Source organism: Boleophthalmus pectinirostris, unplaced genomic scaffold (assembly GCF_026225935.1).
Source record: "Boleophthalmus pectinirostris isolate CB_2022bp ecotype Guang Dong unplaced genomic scaffold, ASM2622593v1 HiC_scaffold_20, whole genome shotgun sequence".
In the NCBI taxonomy this organism is placed as follows: Eukaryota; Metazoa; Chordata; class Actinopteri; order Gobiiformes; family Gobiidae; genus Boleophthalmus; species Boleophthalmus pectinirostris.
The window spans coordinates 25,885,549-25,907,971 of NW_026571153.1; the positions used below are offsets into that span (position 1 = coordinate 25,885,549).

A 22,423-nucleotide genomic window follows, 5' to 3' on the forward strand; every position below is an offset into this window, starting at 1 on the left:
TGAGCATCAGACCGCCATGTTTGTTTTCCCAGTGGGATGCGTCAATTCAAGCGATCTTTTCAAGTCTTTTGAACCATATCGCTTTTGTTTCTGGTTATGATATTGTCATATTTTAGTTTTGGGATTCAGACATCGTAATTGTGTGGTTGTTGGATCCTAACAGCGGGAAACGGCTCAAGAAATGGTCTTTCGAAAGTTTGCGAACTCCACAAGCAGGGCAGCCGCGGGGTCTTAAAAATCTTAAAAAGGTCTTAAATTTCATGTTCCTAAATTAAGGCCTTAAAAAGTCTTAAATTCTGTTGTCCAAGTCTTATTATTTTTTCACAAAGGTCTTAAATTTCATTAGCCTATTATTTTTGTTGTTTACTCAACCGGGAGCAGTGCAATGTTAAATGGAAGGAGGGATAAAAAAAAAAACAACAATGTGAAATAACGTGACGTGAACGAGGGTCTAATTTGAGCATATGCAGACAGTACTTTGGTTTTTGACGCCAGCAGCAATGAGTAAACAATCAGATCCGTCTACACTGCCCAAGATGCAAAACTCTGGTCAGATGTGCTCATGTCACGAACATGTTTAAGTCACCACCAAGTCGCCTGACATGCATACACCATCGAATTCCAAACACTTTTGCGTCACCTTATGCACGCAGATTTCCTCCCGAAAACGCTCGTAATAAAAAGTGAAGACGCAACGCCATTTTTGTGTCTTCTGTTCAGAGCCTCATCATATAAACATAGCCTTAGATTCTAGATATAGCACCGGTAGTTGGTTAGTCATTATTAGAATTGGATCACTAGGATGCTCAATGCGTTGAATCCTCCTGACGGTGTTTCACTCTCTGGAACAAACTGGGCGAATTCAAGGAGCTCCTGAGAGAGGGGGATGACGGGGTTTAGAACAATTTTCCAACCATCATAAGACCATGGAATTTTAATTTTGTATTTGAAAAACTCTTGTTTTAATTGCAAATTGCTCTTCTTTCATTTAATAAATAATGGCTGTACAATAATGTAGTTTTACATGTTGACCCCAAATTTCCTCAAAGTCCTTCAGATGTGGTACAATTATAGATGAATAATGCTGCACTATTTAATGAGAACTTTATGCAGCACAACAGTTGCTTTGGAAATTTGGAGATTTAGCAAAAACATTTTCAAAACAATAAAAGGTAAAATGGTGATCTAAATATGTTTTGTGTTAGCAGTTAATTCATCGGATTATAACAAATATGACTATAAATATGATGAAACTCACATGATTTTAACAGGACACATGGCTTATTCCCTCTTTCTGTGCCTCTCGTTCCCTTTTTCTTTCTTCCTTCTCTCTCTCAGTCTCTCCCTCCAGCTCTGTTCTTTTTCATGTCGCCGTGGTTACGTAACAGCGTCAGTAAAATGAAATATGATTCTATATCTGCTCTCTCCTCGACTCTTTTAATCCAGAATCACCGGGAGCGAAGTAAATGTGTCCCTAAAGAGATTTAAAGCGGCACTGTGTAACTTTTCTGGCTGCGTGTCTCCGTGGAGGTGTTGTAGGCTATTGCTTTGCCTGGAATGTCCCGCAGTATCGCATTAAACCTCTAAATGGACACTGAAAAACAGACATTCTTACTGTGAGAGGGTCACTTCTCCACAGATCTGACCTGTCACTTGGCCTGGTGGCTGATGACTGAGCTCCTCCCCTCTCCCTGTCGTCCTCTACTTCTCTCTGTCTCTTTTTCTCTCTCTTCCTTTATCCTTTCGCTGTGTCACTCTCTTTCTTCCTCCCCCTCTGTCTCCCTCCCTTTCTTTCTTTCTCTCTCTCTCTCTCCTTTCTCTCTGTTCCTCTCTCTTCTCCTCTCCTCATCGCTCCCTCCCCTTCTCTCTCCCTCTCTCTCCTCCTCTCTCTGTTTCTCCGTCCCTCCCTCTCTCCTTGTAGCTCCATCTCTCTCTTTCTTTGTCTCCCTCTCTCTCTCCTCCTTCTTTCTCTCTCTCTCTCCCTCCCTCTCTCTTTCTCTCTGTTACTCTGTTCCGTTCTCCCTATCCCTCTCCTCTGTTTGTAGCTCCATCTCTCTCTCTCTCTCTCTTCCTTTTTCCTTTCCCTTTTTTTCTCTCCCTCTGTCTCCCTCCCTTTTTCTCCCTCTCTCTCCTTTCTCTCTGTTGCTCTCTCCTCCTCTCTCTCTCTCCCTTCCTCCATCTTTCTCTCTTATCCTCTCCTCATCGTTCTCCCCCTCTCTCTCCTCCTCTCTCTCTCTCTCTCTCTCCCTTTCTCCAATCCTCCCTCTCTCCTTGTAGCTCTAGCTCTCTCTTTCTCTGGCTGCCCCTCTCTCCTCCTTTCTTCTCTCTCCCTCCCTCCCTCTCTCTTTCTCTGTGTTGATCTCTCTTCTCCTACCCCTAGCCCCCCTCTCTTCTCTCCCTTTGTAGCTCTTTCTCTCCCTCTCTCTCTTCTCCTCCTCCTCCTCCCTCTCTCAATCCCTCCTTCCAGCTCGTTTTCCTCTGTTGCCCTCTCTTCTCCTCTCTCCAGCTCTCCCTCCCTTTCTCTGACCCTCTCTCTCTCCTTTCTTTCTGTAGCTCCGTCTCTCTTTCCTTCTGTCTCTCTCTCTCCCTCATTCTCTGCCCCTCTTTCTCTCCTCTCTCTCCCCTCTCTCTCCCTCCTCTCTCTCTTCTCTCTCTTCTCTAGCTCTCCTCTCTCTCTCTCTCCATCTCTCTTCCTCTCCCTCTCTTCCCTCTCTTCTCTCTCTTCTCCTCTCTCTCTCTCTGCTTCCTCCACTCTCTCTCCCTCCCTCCTTCTCTCTTTTTCTATTTGTGTCTGTTGCTCTCTCCTCCTCTCCCTCGCTCTCCCCCCATCTCTCTCCTTTTCTCTCTGTAGCTCCATCTCTCTCTCCTTCTCTCTCTCTCTCCAGCATCTGTCCCTATTGCCTCCTTACTTCCTCTCCTCCTTCCTCTCTCTAATCCTTCCTACCTCCTAATTAAACTGACTCATCACCTTTTCGTGTTTACTTCAGCTCCTCCCTTCTCCTCCCTCCTTTCTCCTCCCCTGTTTCCTTCTCCCCTTTTCTCTCCTCTCCTCCTCTGTCAGTCTGCCTTACTCCCTCCTTCTTTCTCCCTCTCTCCTCCTCCTCTCGTCCTCCTCCTCTTCTCTCTCCGTCTGTGTTTATGTTGATTATTAAATATGGGACGGTGTGCATTAATTAACATGTGCGGATAACTCATTTTCATCTCTTCCTCCGTCTCTTCCCTTCTTTTTTCTATCTCCTCCCCTTTTCCTGTCACATCCCCCTGTCCTCTTTTCCTTTCCTTTCTTCCTTTACTCTCTCCATCTCCTCTCTTCCTTTCCTCACTTCCATTAGTGCTCTTTCCGTTTCTTTGTTTCTCCTCTACTTTTCTCCTCCTCTCTTTCTCCTCCGCTCAGTCCTTTCTCTCTACCTCTCCTCCCTCCATCCCTCCTCCTCCCGTATTTCTCTCCCTTTACTCTCTCCTTATCTTTCTCCTCCTCTCTCTGCTTTCTCTCCATCCCTTTTCCTCCCGTCTTTCTCTCCCTCTACTCTCCCCTCTCTCTCTATATCTCTCCTCCCTCCTTCCTCTCTATTCCTCCTTCTCCCGTCTCTCTCTCCCTCTACTTTTTCCCTATCTCCCTCCTCCCCTCTCTCCTTTCTCTCCTCCCTCCCTGCTCTCCTTCGCTCCTCCTCCCCTCTTTCTCTCTCTACTCTCTCCCTACTTCTCCATCTCCTCCCTCCCTGCTCCTCCTCCCTCGCTCCTCCTCCTCTTTCTCTCTCTCTCTATTCTCTCCCTCTCCTCCCTCCCTGCTCCTCCTCCCTCACTTCTCCTCTCGTTTTTCTCTCCTCTACTCTCTCCCTGCTCTCCTTCCCTCTCCTCCGTTCCTGCTCTCCCTCCCTCCTACTCCTCCCATCTTTCTCTCCCTCTCCTCTCTCCCTATCTCTCCTCCTCTTTCTCCTCCACTGAGTCCTTTCTCTCTACCTCTCTTCTCTCCATCCCTCCTCTCCCTTTTCTCTCTCCTTATTGTTCTCCTCCTTTCTCTCCCTCCCTCCTCCTCCCTGCTTTTTCTCCCTCTCCTCTCTCCCTCGTGCTCCTCCTTCTCTTGCTCCTCCTTCCCTCTTTCTCTCCCTTTCCTCTCTCCCTATCTCTCCTCCCTCCCTCGCTTCTCCTCCCGTCTTTCTCTCCCTCTCCTTATCTGCCTCCCTCTCCTCCTTCCCTGCTTTCCCTCGCTCCTCCTCCTGTCTTTCTCTCTCTCTATCTCTCTCCTCCCTCCTCCTCCCATCTTTCTCTCCCTCTACTCTTTCCCTATCTCCCTCCTCCCCTCTCCCTTTTCTCTCCTCCCTCCCTCGCTCCTCCACCCTCGCTCCTCCTTCCCTCTTTCTCTCCCTCTACTCTCTATCTCTCTCCTCCCTCTCTCCTCTCCATCCCTTCTCCTCCCATCTTTCTCTCCCTCCCGCTCCTCCTTCCCTTCTTTCCTTCCCTCGCTTCTCCTCCCATTTTTCTCTCCCTCTCCTCTCTCCTTCCTCTCTATCCCTCCTCCTCCTGTCTTTCTGTCCTCTCCTCTCTCTCTGTCTCTCCTCCCTCTCTTCTTCTCACTTCTCCTCCCGTCTTTCTCTCCCTCTCCTCTCTCCCTATCTCTCCTCCTTCTCTGCTTTCCTTCCCTCGCTCCTCCTATTTTTCTCTCCCTCTCCTCTCTCTTCCCTCCCTCACTCCTCCTCCCATCTTTCTCTCCCTCTACTCTCTCCCTATCTCTTCTCCCTCTCCTTTGTGCTTTCCTTCCTTCGCTCCTCCTCCCGTCTTTCTCTCCCTCTCCTCTCTCCCTATCTCTCCTCCCTCCCCGCTCTCCCTCGCTCCTCCTCCTCCTCCCCTCTTTTCTCTCCCTCTCATTTTCTCCCTGACAACAGAACATTACATAATCCGGTCTCTGGGCATTAGCCGTCCAAACCCGACGCTTCGAAATAAATTTGCATATGTTTTCTTTTTCAAATGTTTTCACCCCCCGCTCTCTTTTCCATCCCTCCATCCCTCCATCCCACATGTACATTCATGTTTCTCATCTGTTTTGAAGCCGTGTTCTATCAGCCAATCGTGTTTTATCAAGTATCTCACGCCCCCCTGGCCCCTCCCCTCTCCCCATACCTTCTTTTTACTCTGGCTGACTTCACTAGAATGTTGTTATCTCCTCAAAAACAGACCTGGAGTTGTGTTTTGTTTCATTCACACATTTGAGTAATCCTGCATTATTAGTAGTATTTATTTCTTTAATAGGGACAGTGCATATTAATGAATATTCAGTGTCGGGGAGTAACAGATTACATGTACCGGAGTTACACAATCAGAGTACAAATTATGAGTAACTGTATTCAGTTACAGTTGATGTTTCAGTGAGTGGTAATTGGATTACAGTTACTTTGTTGAAATAAATGGATTACATGGCGGTGTTTTCCTGTTTTCACATTTTGGGCTATTCCCTTTTTTTTTCTATTTTTTCGGTAATTCCACTCATTGCCAGACACTAAACCAGGTCTAAACCAGGTCTAAAACCAGGTCTATAGGTCTAAAGCAGGACTAAAGCAGGACTAAAACCAGGTCTAAACCAGGTATAAACCAGAACTAAAACCAGGACTAAACCAGGTCTAAACCAGGACTAAAACCAGGACTAAACCAGGGACTAAACCAGGACTAAAGCAGGACTAAACCAGGACTAAAGCAGGACTAAACAGGACTAAAACCAGGACTAAACCAGGTCTAAACCAGGTCTAAACCAGGTCTAAACCAGGTCTAAACCAGGACTAAACCAGGACTAAACCAGGACTAAACCAAGTCTAAACCAGATCTAAAACAGGATTTAACAGGACTAAACCAGTACAAAACTGTGTCTCCTCGTCTTCTATCAATAATATTTTTTTAATTTGGTTCAGTAAAGTCTGGGCTTTTTTTTTTTCTTTTAACAGACAAAACATCTTATGTGAAGATTTCCTCGACTTTGCTTCTCTACAGCAAATCAAGTAATCCAAAGTATTCAGATTACGTTACTCACTTTAAGTAATTTCTTGGATTACTTTACAAACTACATTCTGGTGTATGTAATCTGTAATCTGTAGGGGAATACATTTTAAAAGTAACCTTCCCAACACTGTGAACATTGCAGTGTAAGTATGCCAGATTATAGCAAGAATACTCACTTCCATCTGTAGTCCCTCGGCAGGTAACACCACAAGCTTAACAGAAAAAACAATAACAAGTGACAGGTCTAAACTAAAAGTGTCCACAAGTCTGGTTTTCCTTTAACCAATGTTTCAAGTAGGATTTGAAAGTGCCAAGTGTTGGAGTTTCTCTTATTGATAGTGGGAGACTGTTCTAAAATGTTGTGCCTCTGACTGAGAGCGCACGTTGTCCGAATGTTGTGCGTCTGTGTGGGACGTCACAGTTCCCCCGGACTGTGGCCCTAGTTCCCATCCCGACCCCATCATAGTGGTAGTTACGGAAGCCGAGAGGGGTCGCAACAAACGCAAACGCGACAACACAACAAAAAGCCACAGCAAACCAAAAAAAAAGCCACAACGGAAGTGACCGCGGGACTCTATTTTAATGCAAACGCCGCAACAAATACAAATGCCACAACACGAACGCAAATGCCGCAACACATTAAAAAGCCACAACACACCAAAAAAAAAGCCACAACGGAAGTGACCGCGGGAATCTATTTTAATGCAAACCCCCAACAAATACAAACGCCACAACACAAACACCTCAACAAATACAAACGCAACAACACAACAAAAAGCCACAACAAACCAAAAAAACAAACAAACATAACAAACCAAAAAAAGCCACAGTACACAAAAAAAAGCCACAACGGAAATGACTGCGGGACTCAATTTTAATGCAAAAGCCGCAACAAATACAAACGCCACAATACAAACGCAAATGCTGCAACACATTAAAAAGCCACAACAGAAGTGACCGCGGGACTCTATTTTCCGACAAACTGCTCAAGCGGCAAGTGAAGAAGAAGAACTACAAGGTGAAACAAATAATGATAAAACAATAAATTACTTGTACTTATGTTTCCAACTTTGGAGAAGTTTACTTTTCACGTTGTAGTTCTTCCTGTATTACCACATGACCTCACAAGGTGGAACAGAGTGTTTTGTGTTCAAGAGAAGAACTAAATATGCAGGGTTTGACATGTGTGTGAACAAAAGTGATGCTAACTGAAGGCACTACTGTCAAAAGCTCTATTAGACTTTAATCTGAAGAATCTTTATAATCTGACCAGAAAGAACGAATTTAGTTGGAGCTCAGAGAGTCACTTTCACCTTTTTGTTGAAAATCAAACTCCTAAACAGAACCATGAACACTCAGACTGATCACAGGCTCCTGAAAATGTGCTCTTTAAATCCATTTGGAGGTTTTTGTTGAAGTTTTCTGCTTATCTTTTTTTTTTTTTTTTTTTGTCAGTGTTCACTAAAGTATGCATTGTGCCTCCACGGTAACTGCTGAACATTCCACCATAGCTATACATGTAGAACACACCCATTGCGATGCCATTGTAAAACGCCATTATAGTTGGATTCTGGTTGTTTGTCATTTTGAAATACATGTTTTTGTTGTGTTTTAGCTTTCTGTTTTTTTTTTTTTTTTTATGGTGCCGTTTTGAGGACAGTTGCGGAAGATACTGTATGCTGTTTTATTTTGGTTGTTAATCGCTATGGCAACAGTCCACACTTTTCATTGTTCTGAAAGGTTAAAACTAGGATGTTGCAGTGTAAGAAAATGTGTGTAAAATGTGTGCTGTTTGGTACATTGTTTTGACAAAGTGACGAAGAACTACTTTGTTTATGGCTTAACTTTATTTTGCATTTCCTTTCCCTCCCTTTCTCTCCTCCTCTCTCTCTCTTTCTCCTTCCCTCCCTACCTCTCTCCTTCCTCCCCTCACTCTTTCCTTTCTCTTCTCTTCCCCTTCATTCTCTCTTCCCTTCCTCTCTCTCTCTCTCATTGTCCCTCTCCTGTTCCCTAATTCATTCTACCTCTCCTCTCCTCTTCGCTTCCCTCCATCCCTCCCTCCTTGTGTCTCTCCTCCTTCTCTCTTCTCTCTCCCTTCCTCCCTCACTCCCTCTCTTCTTCCTGTCTTCTCTCTACTTCTCCTCTCTTCTCTCCCTCCTTCCCTCACTCCCTCTCTCCTTCCTGTCTTCTCTCTCTTTCTTCTTCCCCTCCTTTCCCTCATCCCTCTCTCCTTCACTCCTCTCTCTCTTTATCCCTTTCTCTCTCTCTCTCTCCTTCCTTTCCTCTCAACAGCCACGAGCGGTCTGGATTCCGATCCCCATCACCACCATCACCTTCACGCCGACTCCATCCACGGCAACGGAGGAGGAGGCGGCGGCCACGGCAACGGTAACCGCGGCGCGCACTTCCGGTCTCCATGGCAACAGAGCGTGAACGTCTTTGGGTCTTGGAGCAGGCCGGACTGCGTGGAGGAGCTGCACCAGCAAGCCCAGCTCAACCTCCAGAGCCTCCTGCAAGGTAAGAACCAGGGAAAAGACGACAAAATACAAGAACGCGGGTTTAGGAGATTTGAAATTTGGATTTGAATTTAAAATATTCCAAAAATGAAGTAGAAATGAATACAGATTTTGGTTGCTCATTCAAGGTGGAGGGACAGATGTGTGTTTTGAATGAAATGGATAGAAAAAAGAAGTCCTGGTTTAGTCCTGGTGTAGTTCTGGTTTAGTCCTGTTGTAGTCCTGTTGTAGTCCTGGTGTACTCCTGGTTTAGTCCTTGTTCAGTCTCTGTTTGGTGCTATTTTAGCTGTGATTTAGTCCTGTTTTTGTCTCTGGTTTAGTCTTGGTTTAGGTTCTGTCTCAGTCCTGATTTAGTCCTGGTTTTGACCATGTTTTAGCCCTGATTTAGTTCTGGTGTAGTCCTGGTTTTGTCCTGATTTAGTCCTCGTTCAGTCTCTGTTTGGTGCTATTTTAGCTGTGATTTAGTCCTGTTTTGTCTCTGGTTTAGTCCCGGTTCAGTCCTGGTTTAGTCTTGGATTAGGTTCTGTCTCAGTCCTGATTTAGCCCTGATTTTGCCCATGTTTTAGTCCTGGTTTAGTCTTGGTGTAGTCCTCGTTCTGTCATTTGTTTAACTCTAAATTTTGTGCTAATTTAATCCTGGGTTTGCCTTTGGTCAAGACCTGGTTTAGATCCGGTTTAGTCCCCTGTTTAGTCGTGTTTTGGTCCTGGTTCGGTCACTTGTTTAACCCTAAATCTGGTCCTGGTTTAATCCTGGCTTTACATTTGGTTAAGACCTGGTTTAGTTCTAGTTTAGTCCCGTGTTTAGACCTGTTTCGGTCCTGGTTTCTATCTGGTTTTGCGAAGGGAAGATGTGGATGTTTTGGTTAGCGTCGGTGGGTGGTGCATGACAGAAAAGGAGAGAGAGAGAGGAGAGAGCACAAGATAGATAGAGAGAGAGGGAGAGGAGAGAAAGAACGAGGGAGGAGAGGAGAGAAAGAGACTGTTTACATGCCGCGCACTGCATGATCTGGGTGTGTGTCTTCGTGCGCCGATCGGGTTAGCATGCGGACGGCACAATGCTATAAAGGCAGGCATGGGGACTGTAGGCGACGCGGATCAGGTAGGGCACTTTGCAAAGGGACACGTTTTTTTTACACAGAAGCGCGGAGGCTGTAGGCGACGCGGATCAGGTAGGGCTGTCAGCTAGAGGACATGTCACACGGCGGGCTCGTGTGTAGGTGATGCAGATCAGGTAGACATGTTCGGAACGCGTGCATGTGAAGTGTGGGCGATGCGAATCAGGTAGGACTGTTGGCAAAAGGATGGCACAGAGGAGATGTTGTAACAGCGGCGTGTGAACTGTACGACACGGATCAGGTTTGCACTGTATGTTATTGAGGATTTTCACAGAGACATTTGCCCAGAATTATAAGATGATTTGACCTTTAATTCTTGAAGGATCTTGGCATTTTTGGGGGCATTCATCAATTAATACATGTGGTATCCAATTAGAGATTAGAAGAAAGTAATTAACACGTTTGGAAATAGCAGAAAGATGGCGCTCTGTTGATGTTTTTATACTCCAAGCATGTGTATAGGCGATACGGATCAGGTACGTGTTATCTTAAATAGATGTTATGACAGCAGCATAAGACTGTAGACTAGGGCTGCACTGTTTTGGGAATAACATTTACTTGTGATTTTTCTGTTTCACATCGGAGACACACAAATCTGAACTTTAAAGAGCCCATATTAGGCTATTTTCTGATCTATGTTATAATGTTTCCTCATCGCAAACATACGGAAGCCGAGAGGGGTCACAACAAACGCAAACGCCGCAACAAATACAAATGTGACAACACAACAAAAAGCCACAACAAACCAAAAAAACCCACAACACACCAAAAAAAAGCCACAACGGAAATGACCGCGGGGCTCTATTTTAATGCAAACGGCGCAATAAATACAAACACCACTGCACATACGCAAATGCCGCAACACATTAAAAAGCCACAACGGAAGTGACCGCGGGACTCTATTTTCCGACGGACCGATCAAGCGGCAAGTGAAGAAGAAGAACTACAACGTGAAACTAATAATGATAAAACAATAAATTACTTTTACTTAGATTTCCAACTTCTCCGTTCCTTTACTTTTCACGTTTTAGTTCTTCTTCTTCATTTGCCGCTTGATCGGTCCGTCGGAAAATAGAGTCCTGCGGTCACTTCCGTTGTGGCTTTTTAATGTGTTGTGGCTTTTTAATGTGTTGCGGCATTTGCGTTTTTGTTGTGGCGTTTGTATTTGTTGCGGCGTTTGCATTCAAATCGAGTCCCGCGGTCATTTCCGTTGTGGCTTTTTTTGGTGTGTTGTGGCTTTTTTTGGTTTGTTGTGGCTTTTTGTTGTGTTGTCGCATTTGTATTTGTTTGCGGTGTTTGCATTTGTTGTGACCCCTCTGGGCTTCTGTACAATACCAAAGTAATGTTTTGTTTCATTCACATGTTTAACACAAAAACCCTGCATGTTTAAGCTGAGTTCTTCTCTCAGACTGAAAACACTGTTCCACTGTGTTTTTAAACTCCATACACCTTCACTACAATCATTTGGATCATTTCAGCCCTGGAATTGCCAATCTCTCATGAGCTATATGTACAGGGGAGCTGCAGGGTCTTTAAAGTCTTAAAAAGGTCTTAAATTTCATGTTCCTAAATTAAGGCCTTAAAAAGTCTTAAATTATGTTGTCCACGTCTTATTTTTGACACAAGGTCTTAAATTTCATTAGCCTATTTTTTATTTTTTAATTTTTTTTGTATACTCAACCGGGCTGCAGTGCAAAGTTAAATGGAGGGAATAAAAAATAAAAAAAACAACAATGTGAAATCATGTAATGTGAATGAACGTCTAATTTGGAGTGTGCGCAAACAATACCGGCGGCATTGAGTAAACAATCAGTACAGTGCAGGAAGACATTGGATGGATCATGGGGAAGTGTAGGTTTAATCCACAGTGGCTCTTAGATTCTAGATATAGTACTGTAGTTGGTTGATCATTATTAGAATGGGTGCAATGTTGGTCTTAATTTTCATTTAAGTGGTCTAAAAAAGGTCTTAAAAGTCTTAAATTTGGGGTAGTCAAACCTGGGGAGACCCTGTAGGTAGGTGTTAACTTGAAAATTATCGCTTCGTGACATCACAAGGTGGAACAAAGAATTTTTGAACTTTGGAGATGTAGACACACTAATAATAAAGGGTTGCTCAAACATGTGTGAATGAAACAAAACACAACTCCACGTCTGTTTTTGAGGAATTAACAACATTAATACATGACTTAAAGCTCACAAGAGACAGTTTTGTGTAGAAACTTTAAACTAATCCAAGAATTCCATGTATTACAGAACATGTTTGGAGAGGAAAAAGAGGAAACTTCCAGATTTAATATAAGATTTTAAATAATGACTGAATAAAAAAAAAATAAATAAAAAAAACAGAAAAGAAAATTGCACCAACTCAAATTGAGATTATGATTTGATTGCAGTGTATTTTGCAGCCCTATTGTAGGCGATACAGATCAGGTAGGTTTGTTAGCTTTAAGAGATATTAAAACAGCAGCATATGACTGTAGGTGATACGGATCAGGTAGTTTGTTAGCTTTAAGAGATATTAAAACAGCAGCATATGACTGTAGGTGATACGGATCAGGTAGGTCTGTTAGCTTTAAGAGATATTAAAACAGCAGCATATGACTGTAGGTGATACGGATCAGGTAGGTTTGTTAGCTTTAAGAGATATTAAAACAGCAGCATATGACTGTAGGTGATACGGATCAGGTAGGTCTGTTAGCTTTAAGAGATATTAAAACAGCAGCATATGACTGTAGGTGATACGGATCAGGTAGGTCTGTTAGCTTTAAGAGATATTAAAACAGCAGCATATGACTGTAGGTGATACGGATCAGGTAGGTCTGTTAGCTTTAAGAGATATTAAAACAGCAGCATATGACTGTAGGTGATGCGGATCAGGTAGGTACAGTGTGTTAGCATGGACATGGCTCTGACAGATGTTTGGCACATTTTCTTTACGGACCAGTTAACAGGGTCATTTAAGGAGGAACTAATGAGAGCAGTGTTTCTCAAACTGCGGTGCAAGAGCCACCGGTGTACAGAGGCTTCTTAAAGAGCGAGTATAATGCTAAATAGATTTTTTTTTCTGCTTTCTACCATATTATAATGTTGTTTCCTCATCAAAACAACTGAAGAGGTTTTAGGTCATCTGTGCATGTTTGAGTAATTTAGCGATCTCTCCTGGGCCCTGTGTGAGATTCTGTGAAAAGCTTTGCCCTCAAGCCTACGTCACACATGCTCCCACATGACTATTCTCCATAAATATACAACTTGACAAACCTGATGTGATGTGCGGTAGTTTCATTAGCGGGATTCACACTGATTTTGTTGTGATAGCGCTCTGAAGGAGGAGTGACTTAACGCAGGGAGCAAAGGGAGGAGAGACTCAGAGCATCTAAAACGAAAATGAAATAAATTTTTTCCGTGAATATAACATTTTTAAAACAAAAAAGGTAACATGGTGATCTAAATATGTTATGTGTTAGCAGTTTATACCTCATAGAAGTAAAATATCTTTAAGGTGGAAGTTTGTTTACATTTGTGATAAATTGTTACTTAAGTGAGTCGCTTGAATCTTTCTTTTCATTCACAATTTTGGTTTATTTTCTTTCTTTCTTTTTTTTATTTATTTATTTTTTTGATAACCACCCCAGTAACTCACCTGTCTTTATTGATTCTGATACGTCTGCGTTAAATATAATCACATGGGAGAAGTGTCTGGTCCCATCCCTAGAGAACACCAAGCTGTTGTAGTGAGATGCAGATGGATCAGCTGGTGTAAAAGCTCAACATGTCACTATAGACAGATGGTTAGAAACAAGAACAGATAACTGCTATTTTAAAGATCTTGTATTACGCTATTTTCTGATCTATGTTCACTGTAGGGCAAGTCACTTTAAAAAGTGTAATGTGTTATTTATGATTTGTTACTGTCATTTTAAAGTAATTTGTTACATTACAATATTACTGTATTTAAAATGTAAGACATTCACATGACTATTGTAGCACTTTTAAGTTACTCTCACCAAAATAACTGTGAAGATGCTGAACTTTTGCGCCGTATATGGACTGAACCAGAACTGAACCAGGTCTAAACCAGGTCTAAACAGCCTGGAGTTCTGCACCAGTCCTTTCGCTGGCAGTCACCTAACGGTCTACACGGGCGCGTCTCCGGTGTTTCACTGCTGCTGATATCGTGGTGATTTTATCGCGGCGAATTTGTATGAAGCAAAACCCACCACTTCAATCCAGGTTAAAAAAGCATTGTAACACGCGTTACTGACATTTGTACTGAGTAAAATATTACATTTTTTCCCCCTGTAATGCCTTACATTACTGCGTTACAACAAAAAGCAACACATTACAGTAATTCGTTACTTTTATAATGCGTTACTCCCAACACTGAATGTTGTACATGTTGTTTCCTCATCACAAACAGACCTGGAGTTGTGTTTTGTTTCATTCACATGTGTTTTTAAACTACATAAACCTTCATTATAATCATTTGGATAATGTCAGCCCTGGATTTCCCAATCTCTACTGAACTACTACTGAGATAAGACACAACTCCAGGTATGTTTTTAACGAGATAACAACATTATAACCTGACTTAAAGCTCTGCGTAATTTTGTGTAATATAGAACCTTCAATATTTTCTGTGTTAAAATGCACAAAAAATTAAAAGTTGTCCCTATTTAACTATTATTTACATTCCCTCCGTGCTTCGTGCATGTCTGAGGATGTTTCTTGGTTTCCTGAGCGGCTGTAGTGACTCTCTGTAGTGGCTCTCGTGTTCCAGTTTTAGCCTGTGAGATCCCAGGTTTGAATCTTAAGGGAGGGTTTCTTCTGAGGATCTGTGGGTTAATGGATTTTCTCACCAGAGATTCGACTCTCCTCCTGTGTGACGTGAACCTGTGAGCAGCCAGTGGGGGGCAACACTGAGCTGAGACTATGAAGAGGAGTCTAATGCTTTTGCCTGCTGTGTAGTTCATGACATCAGCGGATCACTATGTTTTATTTTGGCCTATAGATCAAATAATATGGGGTATTTCATTGCAGATGTTTAGAATCCAGAGCAACCAATGGCCGATAACCTCTGCCAATAGTTTTTTTTATCATACATATTGGTTGATTTTGATTATTTTCCCCAAATTATATCATTGAAAGGGCCCATCTCATGCAAAATAACTATTTTCACATTGTATCTTCTGCACATACACAAGCACAATTTGGGTTTTGGAACATCCATTACACAATAGTTATGAAATCTTACTGATTTCTTGGAGGCATCACAGACCAGGAACTATGAAAGGCCGACTATTGCTCATCCCACCCGCCCGTCCTGAGAAAACACAGGCTCCGCCCTCCAAACTTGGCGTAGGCTCTGAGTGAGCCGCCCTTCCTCCGCCCATCTCAGGGAGGGAGGGGGAGACAGATGCAGAATTGGGCAAACTTGAATAATATAATAATGTTAGATCAAATTAGGTTGTCATAATCTGTACAGGCGACCACTAAACATCAGTGGTCGTAATGACTGAGGTGTAAGGTGTCATTGTCATTTTGTTATGGTGCAGAAGCACTGAAGACGACTCACTAGAATAAAATGATGCCATGTTCATGTTGTTAGTATCAATGTAATATTGTAGGACTATGTAACGTTTGTCAAACTAAAACAGGTAGAACAAGGGAGATGACACATATTGAAACTGTATGTCAGATAATCTTAAAAAATAAACACTGCAGTTTGCTTTTAGTCCTCTTCAGCGGTTTACTAGCAGTAAATTACAGATCTAGGATCGTCATCACTGGACCCTGGTATCGTGGGAACAGCATTCTTCTCCAAAGTGTCGCTTCTGCTTCGTTGTAAGTCCAGTTTTAAAATATCCGTAGTTCTTGAAGCAGTCTTTGGTGAAGTGTCGATCGCAAACCAAAATATTCTTGGGGACCTTTTTGTCTGTGTTCCCAGAAATAAACTCCAGCCTCTTAGCACGCTTTGCTTCTTCTGTCGGCATGCTAAATAATTTCGACTTGTCATCGCAGCCAAATACGCACTTTCTCCACGAGGACACGGTTACAAAAAGTGTGTTTGAAGTGAAAAATGAAGATAAATAACGCAGAACAGTAGACCTGAACGGTGCAGACTCGGTGTGTGAGTGCCTGGAGACGGGTGCGAAGCGCTTCCTGTTACATCAAACACGTCATATGTGTAGCAGCCGCGTCATCGTTGTAGCAGCTTTAGTTCTTTGTCACGTGGGAGGGTGGCAGAAATATGCTGCAATTTGTTTAAAAAAACGCTGAATCAATCTAAAAACCACTTAGCCGACATATACAAGGCCCACACATCACTCTTAGAAGGTAGAAAGCTCTGAAAAGTTGATTTAGCATGAGATGGGCCCTTTAAATTTACTACAGATTTCCCATGAGCCCTATTTTACTGCAAACCAAAAGCAGTGTAGTCGTTTTTGTGCAGGTATATTGGCCAACCGAGATGTACTGGTCTATTTCTGTTCGGACATTTAAAATCACAGTACTGCTCTGAAAAAGAAACAAGTTCTGAAAGTAGATCTTGCAGAAAATGTCTCCTAAAGGATGAGATATAGACACATTTTCTCATTTTCGTTTTCATTCATTTAAAGGTGTATTGTGTAACTTTTAGGCTGGGGGTCCGTCACCTGCTTGTTTCTCTGGATATGTCATTGCTCTGCCTGGAATGTTCCACAGTATGGCATTAAACAGCTCTATCTTACTTTATTTGTTGTTTTATAGATCAAAAATACATAGAAAAACAGACATTCTGACTGTGAGCGGAGTCGCCTCTCCACAGATCTGACCTGTAACTTGGTCTGGTTTTGGTCTTCATGAAGATAGAAAGGCTTAATACTACACCGTGAAACATTCCAGACAAAGCCCTCCACCAGAAAAGTTACACAATGCACCTTTAAAGAATTGTAAACTTGTAGTAGTGATTTGGAAATGCAGCGCTTCAGAGACTTTTGTCATTGTGTCCATGGGCAAGACATTTTCACTCACCCTGTTTGTGCCACTATTATATGATTGCTAGTTCGCTTGCTGTCGGACCTGCCTACAGTCGCCCCCCCCATAGACCTTACCTGTAAACCTGACGCCTCTGACGCCTCAATCTGCAACGCCGCGACCTTATATTTTGTTCGCACAGCTGTTTCTCCCAAATCAGCAGGTTTTGGCCCGTGCTTTTGTACATTTGTCTCATTTGTTTTTGTTTATTTCATTAAATCATCTGAACCATCGCCAGGAGCACATCTGAGCAGCTGCTGAGACGTGTCAACAAACAGAGACATGGAAAAAATACGAGAAAATAATCCTGTGTAATAACAATAAAAACATGGTTAAAGGTGCTTTGTGTACGTTTTCTGCCATCTGCTCGTCTTCATCTACATGTTCCACGCTAGGGCTTTAAACTTACAGTATCTAGCACCGTAAAGACAAATATGTGACGCCACCAGGCCAAGTTATAGGTTGGAGATCTGTGGAGAGGCAAGCCCACTCTCAAAGTTCAAATGCATGCTTTTCAAGACATTTCTGAGCAATAAAACAGTGATAATTAAATCCAATTACCGTATTTTCCGCACTATTAGGCACTAGGCACTGGGTATCATTAAGAAGTTGCCGATACGATACATACCTCGATACACAGGCCACGATATGATACATATCTCGATATAGTGCACTTTCCATTCAATATGATATATTTCAAATTGATTCGATACGGTTCAATAAAAAATAAAGGCTAAATCATGGCTGTGATACTAAAAGGCTTTGTTAAACCACTTCTTGTGCAAAGTTCATATGAAACACAAACATTTTAATCATCAAAACAGTAAAAATGTCAAATGTGTTGCATAAATGAGCTTCCTTTCACTCCACAAACAACAAAACTGTAGCACTGTAACAAAATAATTTAGTAAAACACACCTAAAAATACTCTTGGTGATATATCGATACAGTAGCCCACGATATCGATACTGTATCATCACATTAAACGATACAATATATCGATATTCCAATATTTTTGCACACCCCTAATAGGCGCTCTGGATTGTAAGGCGCTGTTATTGAATGGTCTATTTTCAACCTGTTTTTACAAATAAACCGAAAACTTTAAATGAAACAGTTGGATGGGTCAGTGGGACTTTGTTTGTCGCGTTCACGGTGACTCTGGGCTTTGTTCAGTTGTGGCGTGTAGGGAGGGTGCTGTCTGGGACCGTTGGATTGTCGGCGTGTTTGCGGTGACTCAGTTGTTCAGTTGTGTCTAGAAGTGGCACATTGCACTCGCTTTTTCGGTTCGTTCCTCCGTTCCGTTCCTCGTCCGCGTGGAGTGATGAGTGTGTCTGTGGGTGTTTTTCGTGGTGGTGCGTCTTTGTAGTTTACTGAAGTCGTGCTGGGACACCTGAGTGGATTCGTGTATAGGGCGCTCTGGATTGTGGGGCGTGCAATCGTTTTTTGATGGGGTTGGAGGCTTAAGAGTGCGCCCTATGGTGTGAAAAATACGGTACACAGATACGTGTATTCTGGGCAAAGCAATAACATCTTCATGAGACAAGCAGGTGGCGGACCCTCCACTAGTAAAGTTACATATTTCATCTTTAAAGGGCCTCAACCTGATTTTCCTTGTATATTTGAGCAAAGCTTGTCTTACCCGAGTACAGATTTATTGTATACGCAGCTTTTGAGGTCAACATACACTAAGTCCACTGCGTTCTGCTTGCATCTAATTATAAAACGTTTTATTGTTTAGTAATCAGGAATTGTGCGTTGGTTGCATGCTGGTTGCTGTTTTACCTTGATGACAAAATCCGCTCTAGTGTCTGAAAGTTGTGAAAAGTGATCATAAGCTCATTGTGGTGAATAATTAGGATGCTCTGAATGCAGAAGGTAAGTGAGGAAGAACTTCGGACAACCGCAAAAAACAAAACCCATACTGCCCTACAAAGGCAGAACGCCACAACATCATGTTTGTTCAAAAAGAGTTCATGTCATTTTGGGGGTATTTGACACCCCCTTTATCATGTGAATAAATACTGTGAGCCAATTGAATTGTTTTAACGAGAAAATAAAGGGATATGACAACCGTAATGTGCAAAACCATACGAGAAACCATGGAGGAACGGCAGAACAAGGTCTAAGGTCTTTTGCCTTAGTAGGGCAGCATGTTATGGGTCAGTCCATATGAAATCAGTAGTTTTCAAGGAATCTCCCCTATGAGCCATCTCAGATTTGGCTGAAAAAGTTTCTAAAAAAAAAAAAAAAAAAAAAAGAAAATGAAAGAATCTCAAATTTTAGTTCAATTCCTTGAGTCGTTCCTGAGTTATGGCCCGTTGAAATTTTGTTGCCATGCTCACTTTTTCTTTTTTCTTAAGCTAAAATTTGAGATTCTTTCATTTTCTGATTTTAGACACAAATCTGCGATGGCTCATAGGGGAGGGCGGCTGATTTCATATGGACTGACCCTTATGCAATTTTCTCATCTATGTTCTAATGTTGTTTCCTCATCACAAACACATCTGGAGTTGTGTTTTGTTTCATTCACACATGTTTAACACACAATTACACACAAATTCTGTATATTTAGTCTGAGTTCTTCTCTCTAACTTGTGATGTCAATACAGGAAGTGCTCCACTGTGTTTCAAACTCCATACAAGGAGCTGTTAACTTGAAAACCACCGCTTCATGACATCACAATGTGGAACAGAGCATTTTGAGCTTTGGAGATGTAGACAAACTAATAATAAAGAATTACTCAAACATGTGTGAATGAAACTAAACACAACTCCTTTGTCTTTAGTGAGGTAACATTAGAACATGGCTCACAAGAATCAGTTTTGTGAGCTTTAAAACGAATTAGCTCTGTTTTTAACGTTTTAAAAGTGTTAAAATGAGGTAGAGCGCCTTTAAAGTCCCTCTCTGTATTTCCGTCTGCTGCGTTCCATCTGAGCAGATTCACACTCTTTGTCTGTGGCTTTGGCCTTCTTCCTGTTTACTGAAGACAAGATGGCCGACAGCGCGGGGGACAGACGCTCGCCTCCGTCTGCGTTTGTGCGAGGATTTGAACCGGGAAACTCGCCGTGATGTGGCTCGGTCTGTGCACAGGGGTTTAGACTGAGCTGGAGACAGGTCAGAGCTCTAAAGTGGAATTTGCTGTGTGACTGTCAGATTGCAGATTGGTTGACCTGGTTTAGTCCTGGTTTAGTCTTGGTTTAGTTCGGGTTCCATCCTGGTTTAGTCTTGGTGTAGTCTTGGATTGGATCTGGTTCATTCCTGGTTTAATTCTTGTTCAGTCCTGGTTCAGTCCTGGTTTAGTCTTGGTTCAGTTCTGGTTCAGTCCTGGTTTAGTCTTGGTTCAGTTCTGGTTCAGTCCTGGTTCAGTCCTAGTTTAGTCCTGGTTCAGTCCTGGTTTAGTCTTGGTTCAGTCCTGGTTGAGTTCTGGTTCAGTCCTGGTTCAGTCCTGGTTTAGTCTTGGTTCAGTTTGGTTCAGTTCTGGTTCAGTCCTGGTTTAGTTCTGGATTAGTCTTGGTTCAGTCCTGGTTCAGTCCTGGTTTAGTCCTGTTTCAGTTCTGTTTCTGTCCCGGTGTGGACCTGGTGTAGTACTGGTTGAGTTCTACTTTGTCATGGTTTAGTCCTTGTTCAGTCCAGGTTTAGTTTTAGTTCAGTCCTGTTTTTGTCCTGGTTCAGTCCTGGTTTAGTCTTGGTTCAGTCCTGGTTGAGTTCTAGTTTAGTCCTGATTCAGTCCAGGTTCAGTTCTGGTTCAGTTCTGGTTTAGTTCTGGTTTAGTCCTGGTTTAGTTCTTGTTCAGTCCTGGTTTAGTCCTGGTTCAGTTCTGGTTTAGTCCTGGTTCAGTTCTGGTTTAGTCCTGGTTCAGTCCTGGTTTAGTCCTGGTTTAGTTCTTGTTCAGTCCTGGTTCAGTTCTGGTTTAGTTCTGGTTCAGATCTGACTTAGTCCTGTCTGGACCTGGTGTAGTACTGGTTCAGTTCTGGTTTAGTCCTGGTTTAGTCCTGATTCAGTTCTGATTCAGTCCTAGTTCCATCTCGGTTTCAGTCCCGGTGTCGTCCTGGTTCACTTCTGGTTCTGTTCCAGTTTGGACCTGGTGTAGTACTGGTTTAGTTCTAGTTAGTCCCGGTTTAGATTGCAGATTTTTTTGACCTGGTTAATCCTGGTTCAGTCCTGGTTCAGTTCTTTTGTAGTACTGGTTTAGTTCTCACGGTTTTAGTTGGAACTACAACAGATGAGATGGTTTGTGCTGTTAAAAGTCTCTCACACATCCTCTCTCCTCTCTACAGTATCCTATATATTTATGACCTGTCTCTCCATCTATCTCTCCGTCTCTTCCCTCTCTTCTCCCTCTCTCCTCCATATATATTTATGACCCGTCTCTCTCTCTCTCTCTCTCTCTCTCTCTCTCTGCTGCAGATCTGTCCCCTGTGCTGAGTTAAACCACTTCTCTAAGTTCCTCCATCTCTCTCTTCCCCTCTCTCCCCCTCTCTCCCTCTCTTCTCCCTCTCTCCCCCTCTCTCTGCTCCATATATATTTATGACCTGTCTCTCTCTTTGCCATTCCTCGTGTTGAGTTTAACTGTCACGTTTTATTTATTTATACTTTCTCTCAAACTCGTCTGTGGTTTGTCAAAACGGAAGAAACATAAATTGGACCTTTAGGGAGAGAGAGCGAGAGGCAGAGAGAAGAGGGAAGAGAGAGCAAAGAAAGAGGGACGGAGAAAGACGAGAGGCAGCGAGAGGGAGAAAAAGGAAGGGAAGAGAGGGGTGAAGAAGAGAGACATGGAGAGAGAGAAAGAGAGAGGAACAGGGTCGGTAGAGAGACAGAGAGAAAGAGAGTGAGAGAGGAACAGAGTCAGTTGAGAGAAAGAGAGAGAGTGAGAGAGGAACAGAGTCAGTTGAGAGAAAGAGAGAGAGTGAGAGAGGAACAGGGTCTGTAGGGAGAAGAAGCGAAAGAGAGTGAGAGAGAAGCAAATTCAGTAGTGAGAGAGCATGAAAGAGAGAGCGGGTGAGAGAGGAACAGGGTCACTAGAGAGAGACAGAAAGAGAGAGAGAGAGAAAGTGAGTGAGAAACAGGGTCAGTCGAGAGAAAGAGAGAGGAACAGGGTCGGTCGAGAGAGGGAAAGCGAGAGAGGGAAAGTGAGAGAGAGTGCGTGAGGAACCGAAGAGAAGAGGAAGAGAGAGAGACAGAGGGAAAAGGTCAGTCGAGAGAGAGAAAGAGAGAGAGTGAGAGAGGAACAGAGTCAGGAGAGCAAGCAAGAGAGAGAGAGACAGAGAGAGAGAGAGAGAGAGAGAGAGAGGAACGAGGTGAGTCAAGAGAAAAAGCGAGAGAGAGTGAGAGAGGGACAGAGTCACTAGAGAGAGAAAGAGAGAAAGTGAGTGAGAAACAGGGTCAGTCGAGAGAAAGAGAGAAAGGGAGAGAGGTACAGGGTCAGTAGAGAGAGAAAGAGAGAGAGAGAGAGGAACAGGGTCAGTCAAGAGAGAGTGAGAGAGAGAGGGACAAGGTCAGTTGAGAGAGAGAAAGAGAGAAAGTGAAAGAGGAACAGGGTCAGTAGAGAGAGAAAGAGAGAGAGAGAGAGAGAGAGAGGAACAGGGTCAGTCAAGAGAGACAGAGAAAGAGAGTGAGAGAGGGACAGGGTCACTAGAGAGAGAAAGAAAGAGAGAGAGAGAGGAACACGGTCAGTCAAGAGAGAGAGAAAGAGAGAGAGGGACAGGGTCAGTCAAGAGAGAGAGAAGGAGAGAGAGGGACAGGGTCAGTCAAGAGAGAGAGAAAGAGAGAGAGGGACAGGGTCAGTCA

At 43.1% G+C, this 22,423-nt stretch overlaps 1 protein-coding gene across 1 annotated transcript in view; it reads left to right on the top strand.

Annotated features, from left to right (window-relative positions):
• Positions 1-8,393: 8,393 nt before the first annotated feature.
• The window catches only part of nhsl2 (NHS-like 2), a gene marked incomplete at its 5' end in the record, with an annotated part of 64,327 nt that continues 50,297 nt past the window's right edge, over positions 8,394-22,423 (top strand). Inside the window, one exon of the mRNA XM_020917777.2 lies at positions 8,394-8,505. Coding sequence (XP_020773436.2) covers positions 8,394-8,505 — 112 coding nt within the window. The remainder of the gene's footprint in view (positions 8,506-22,423) is intronic.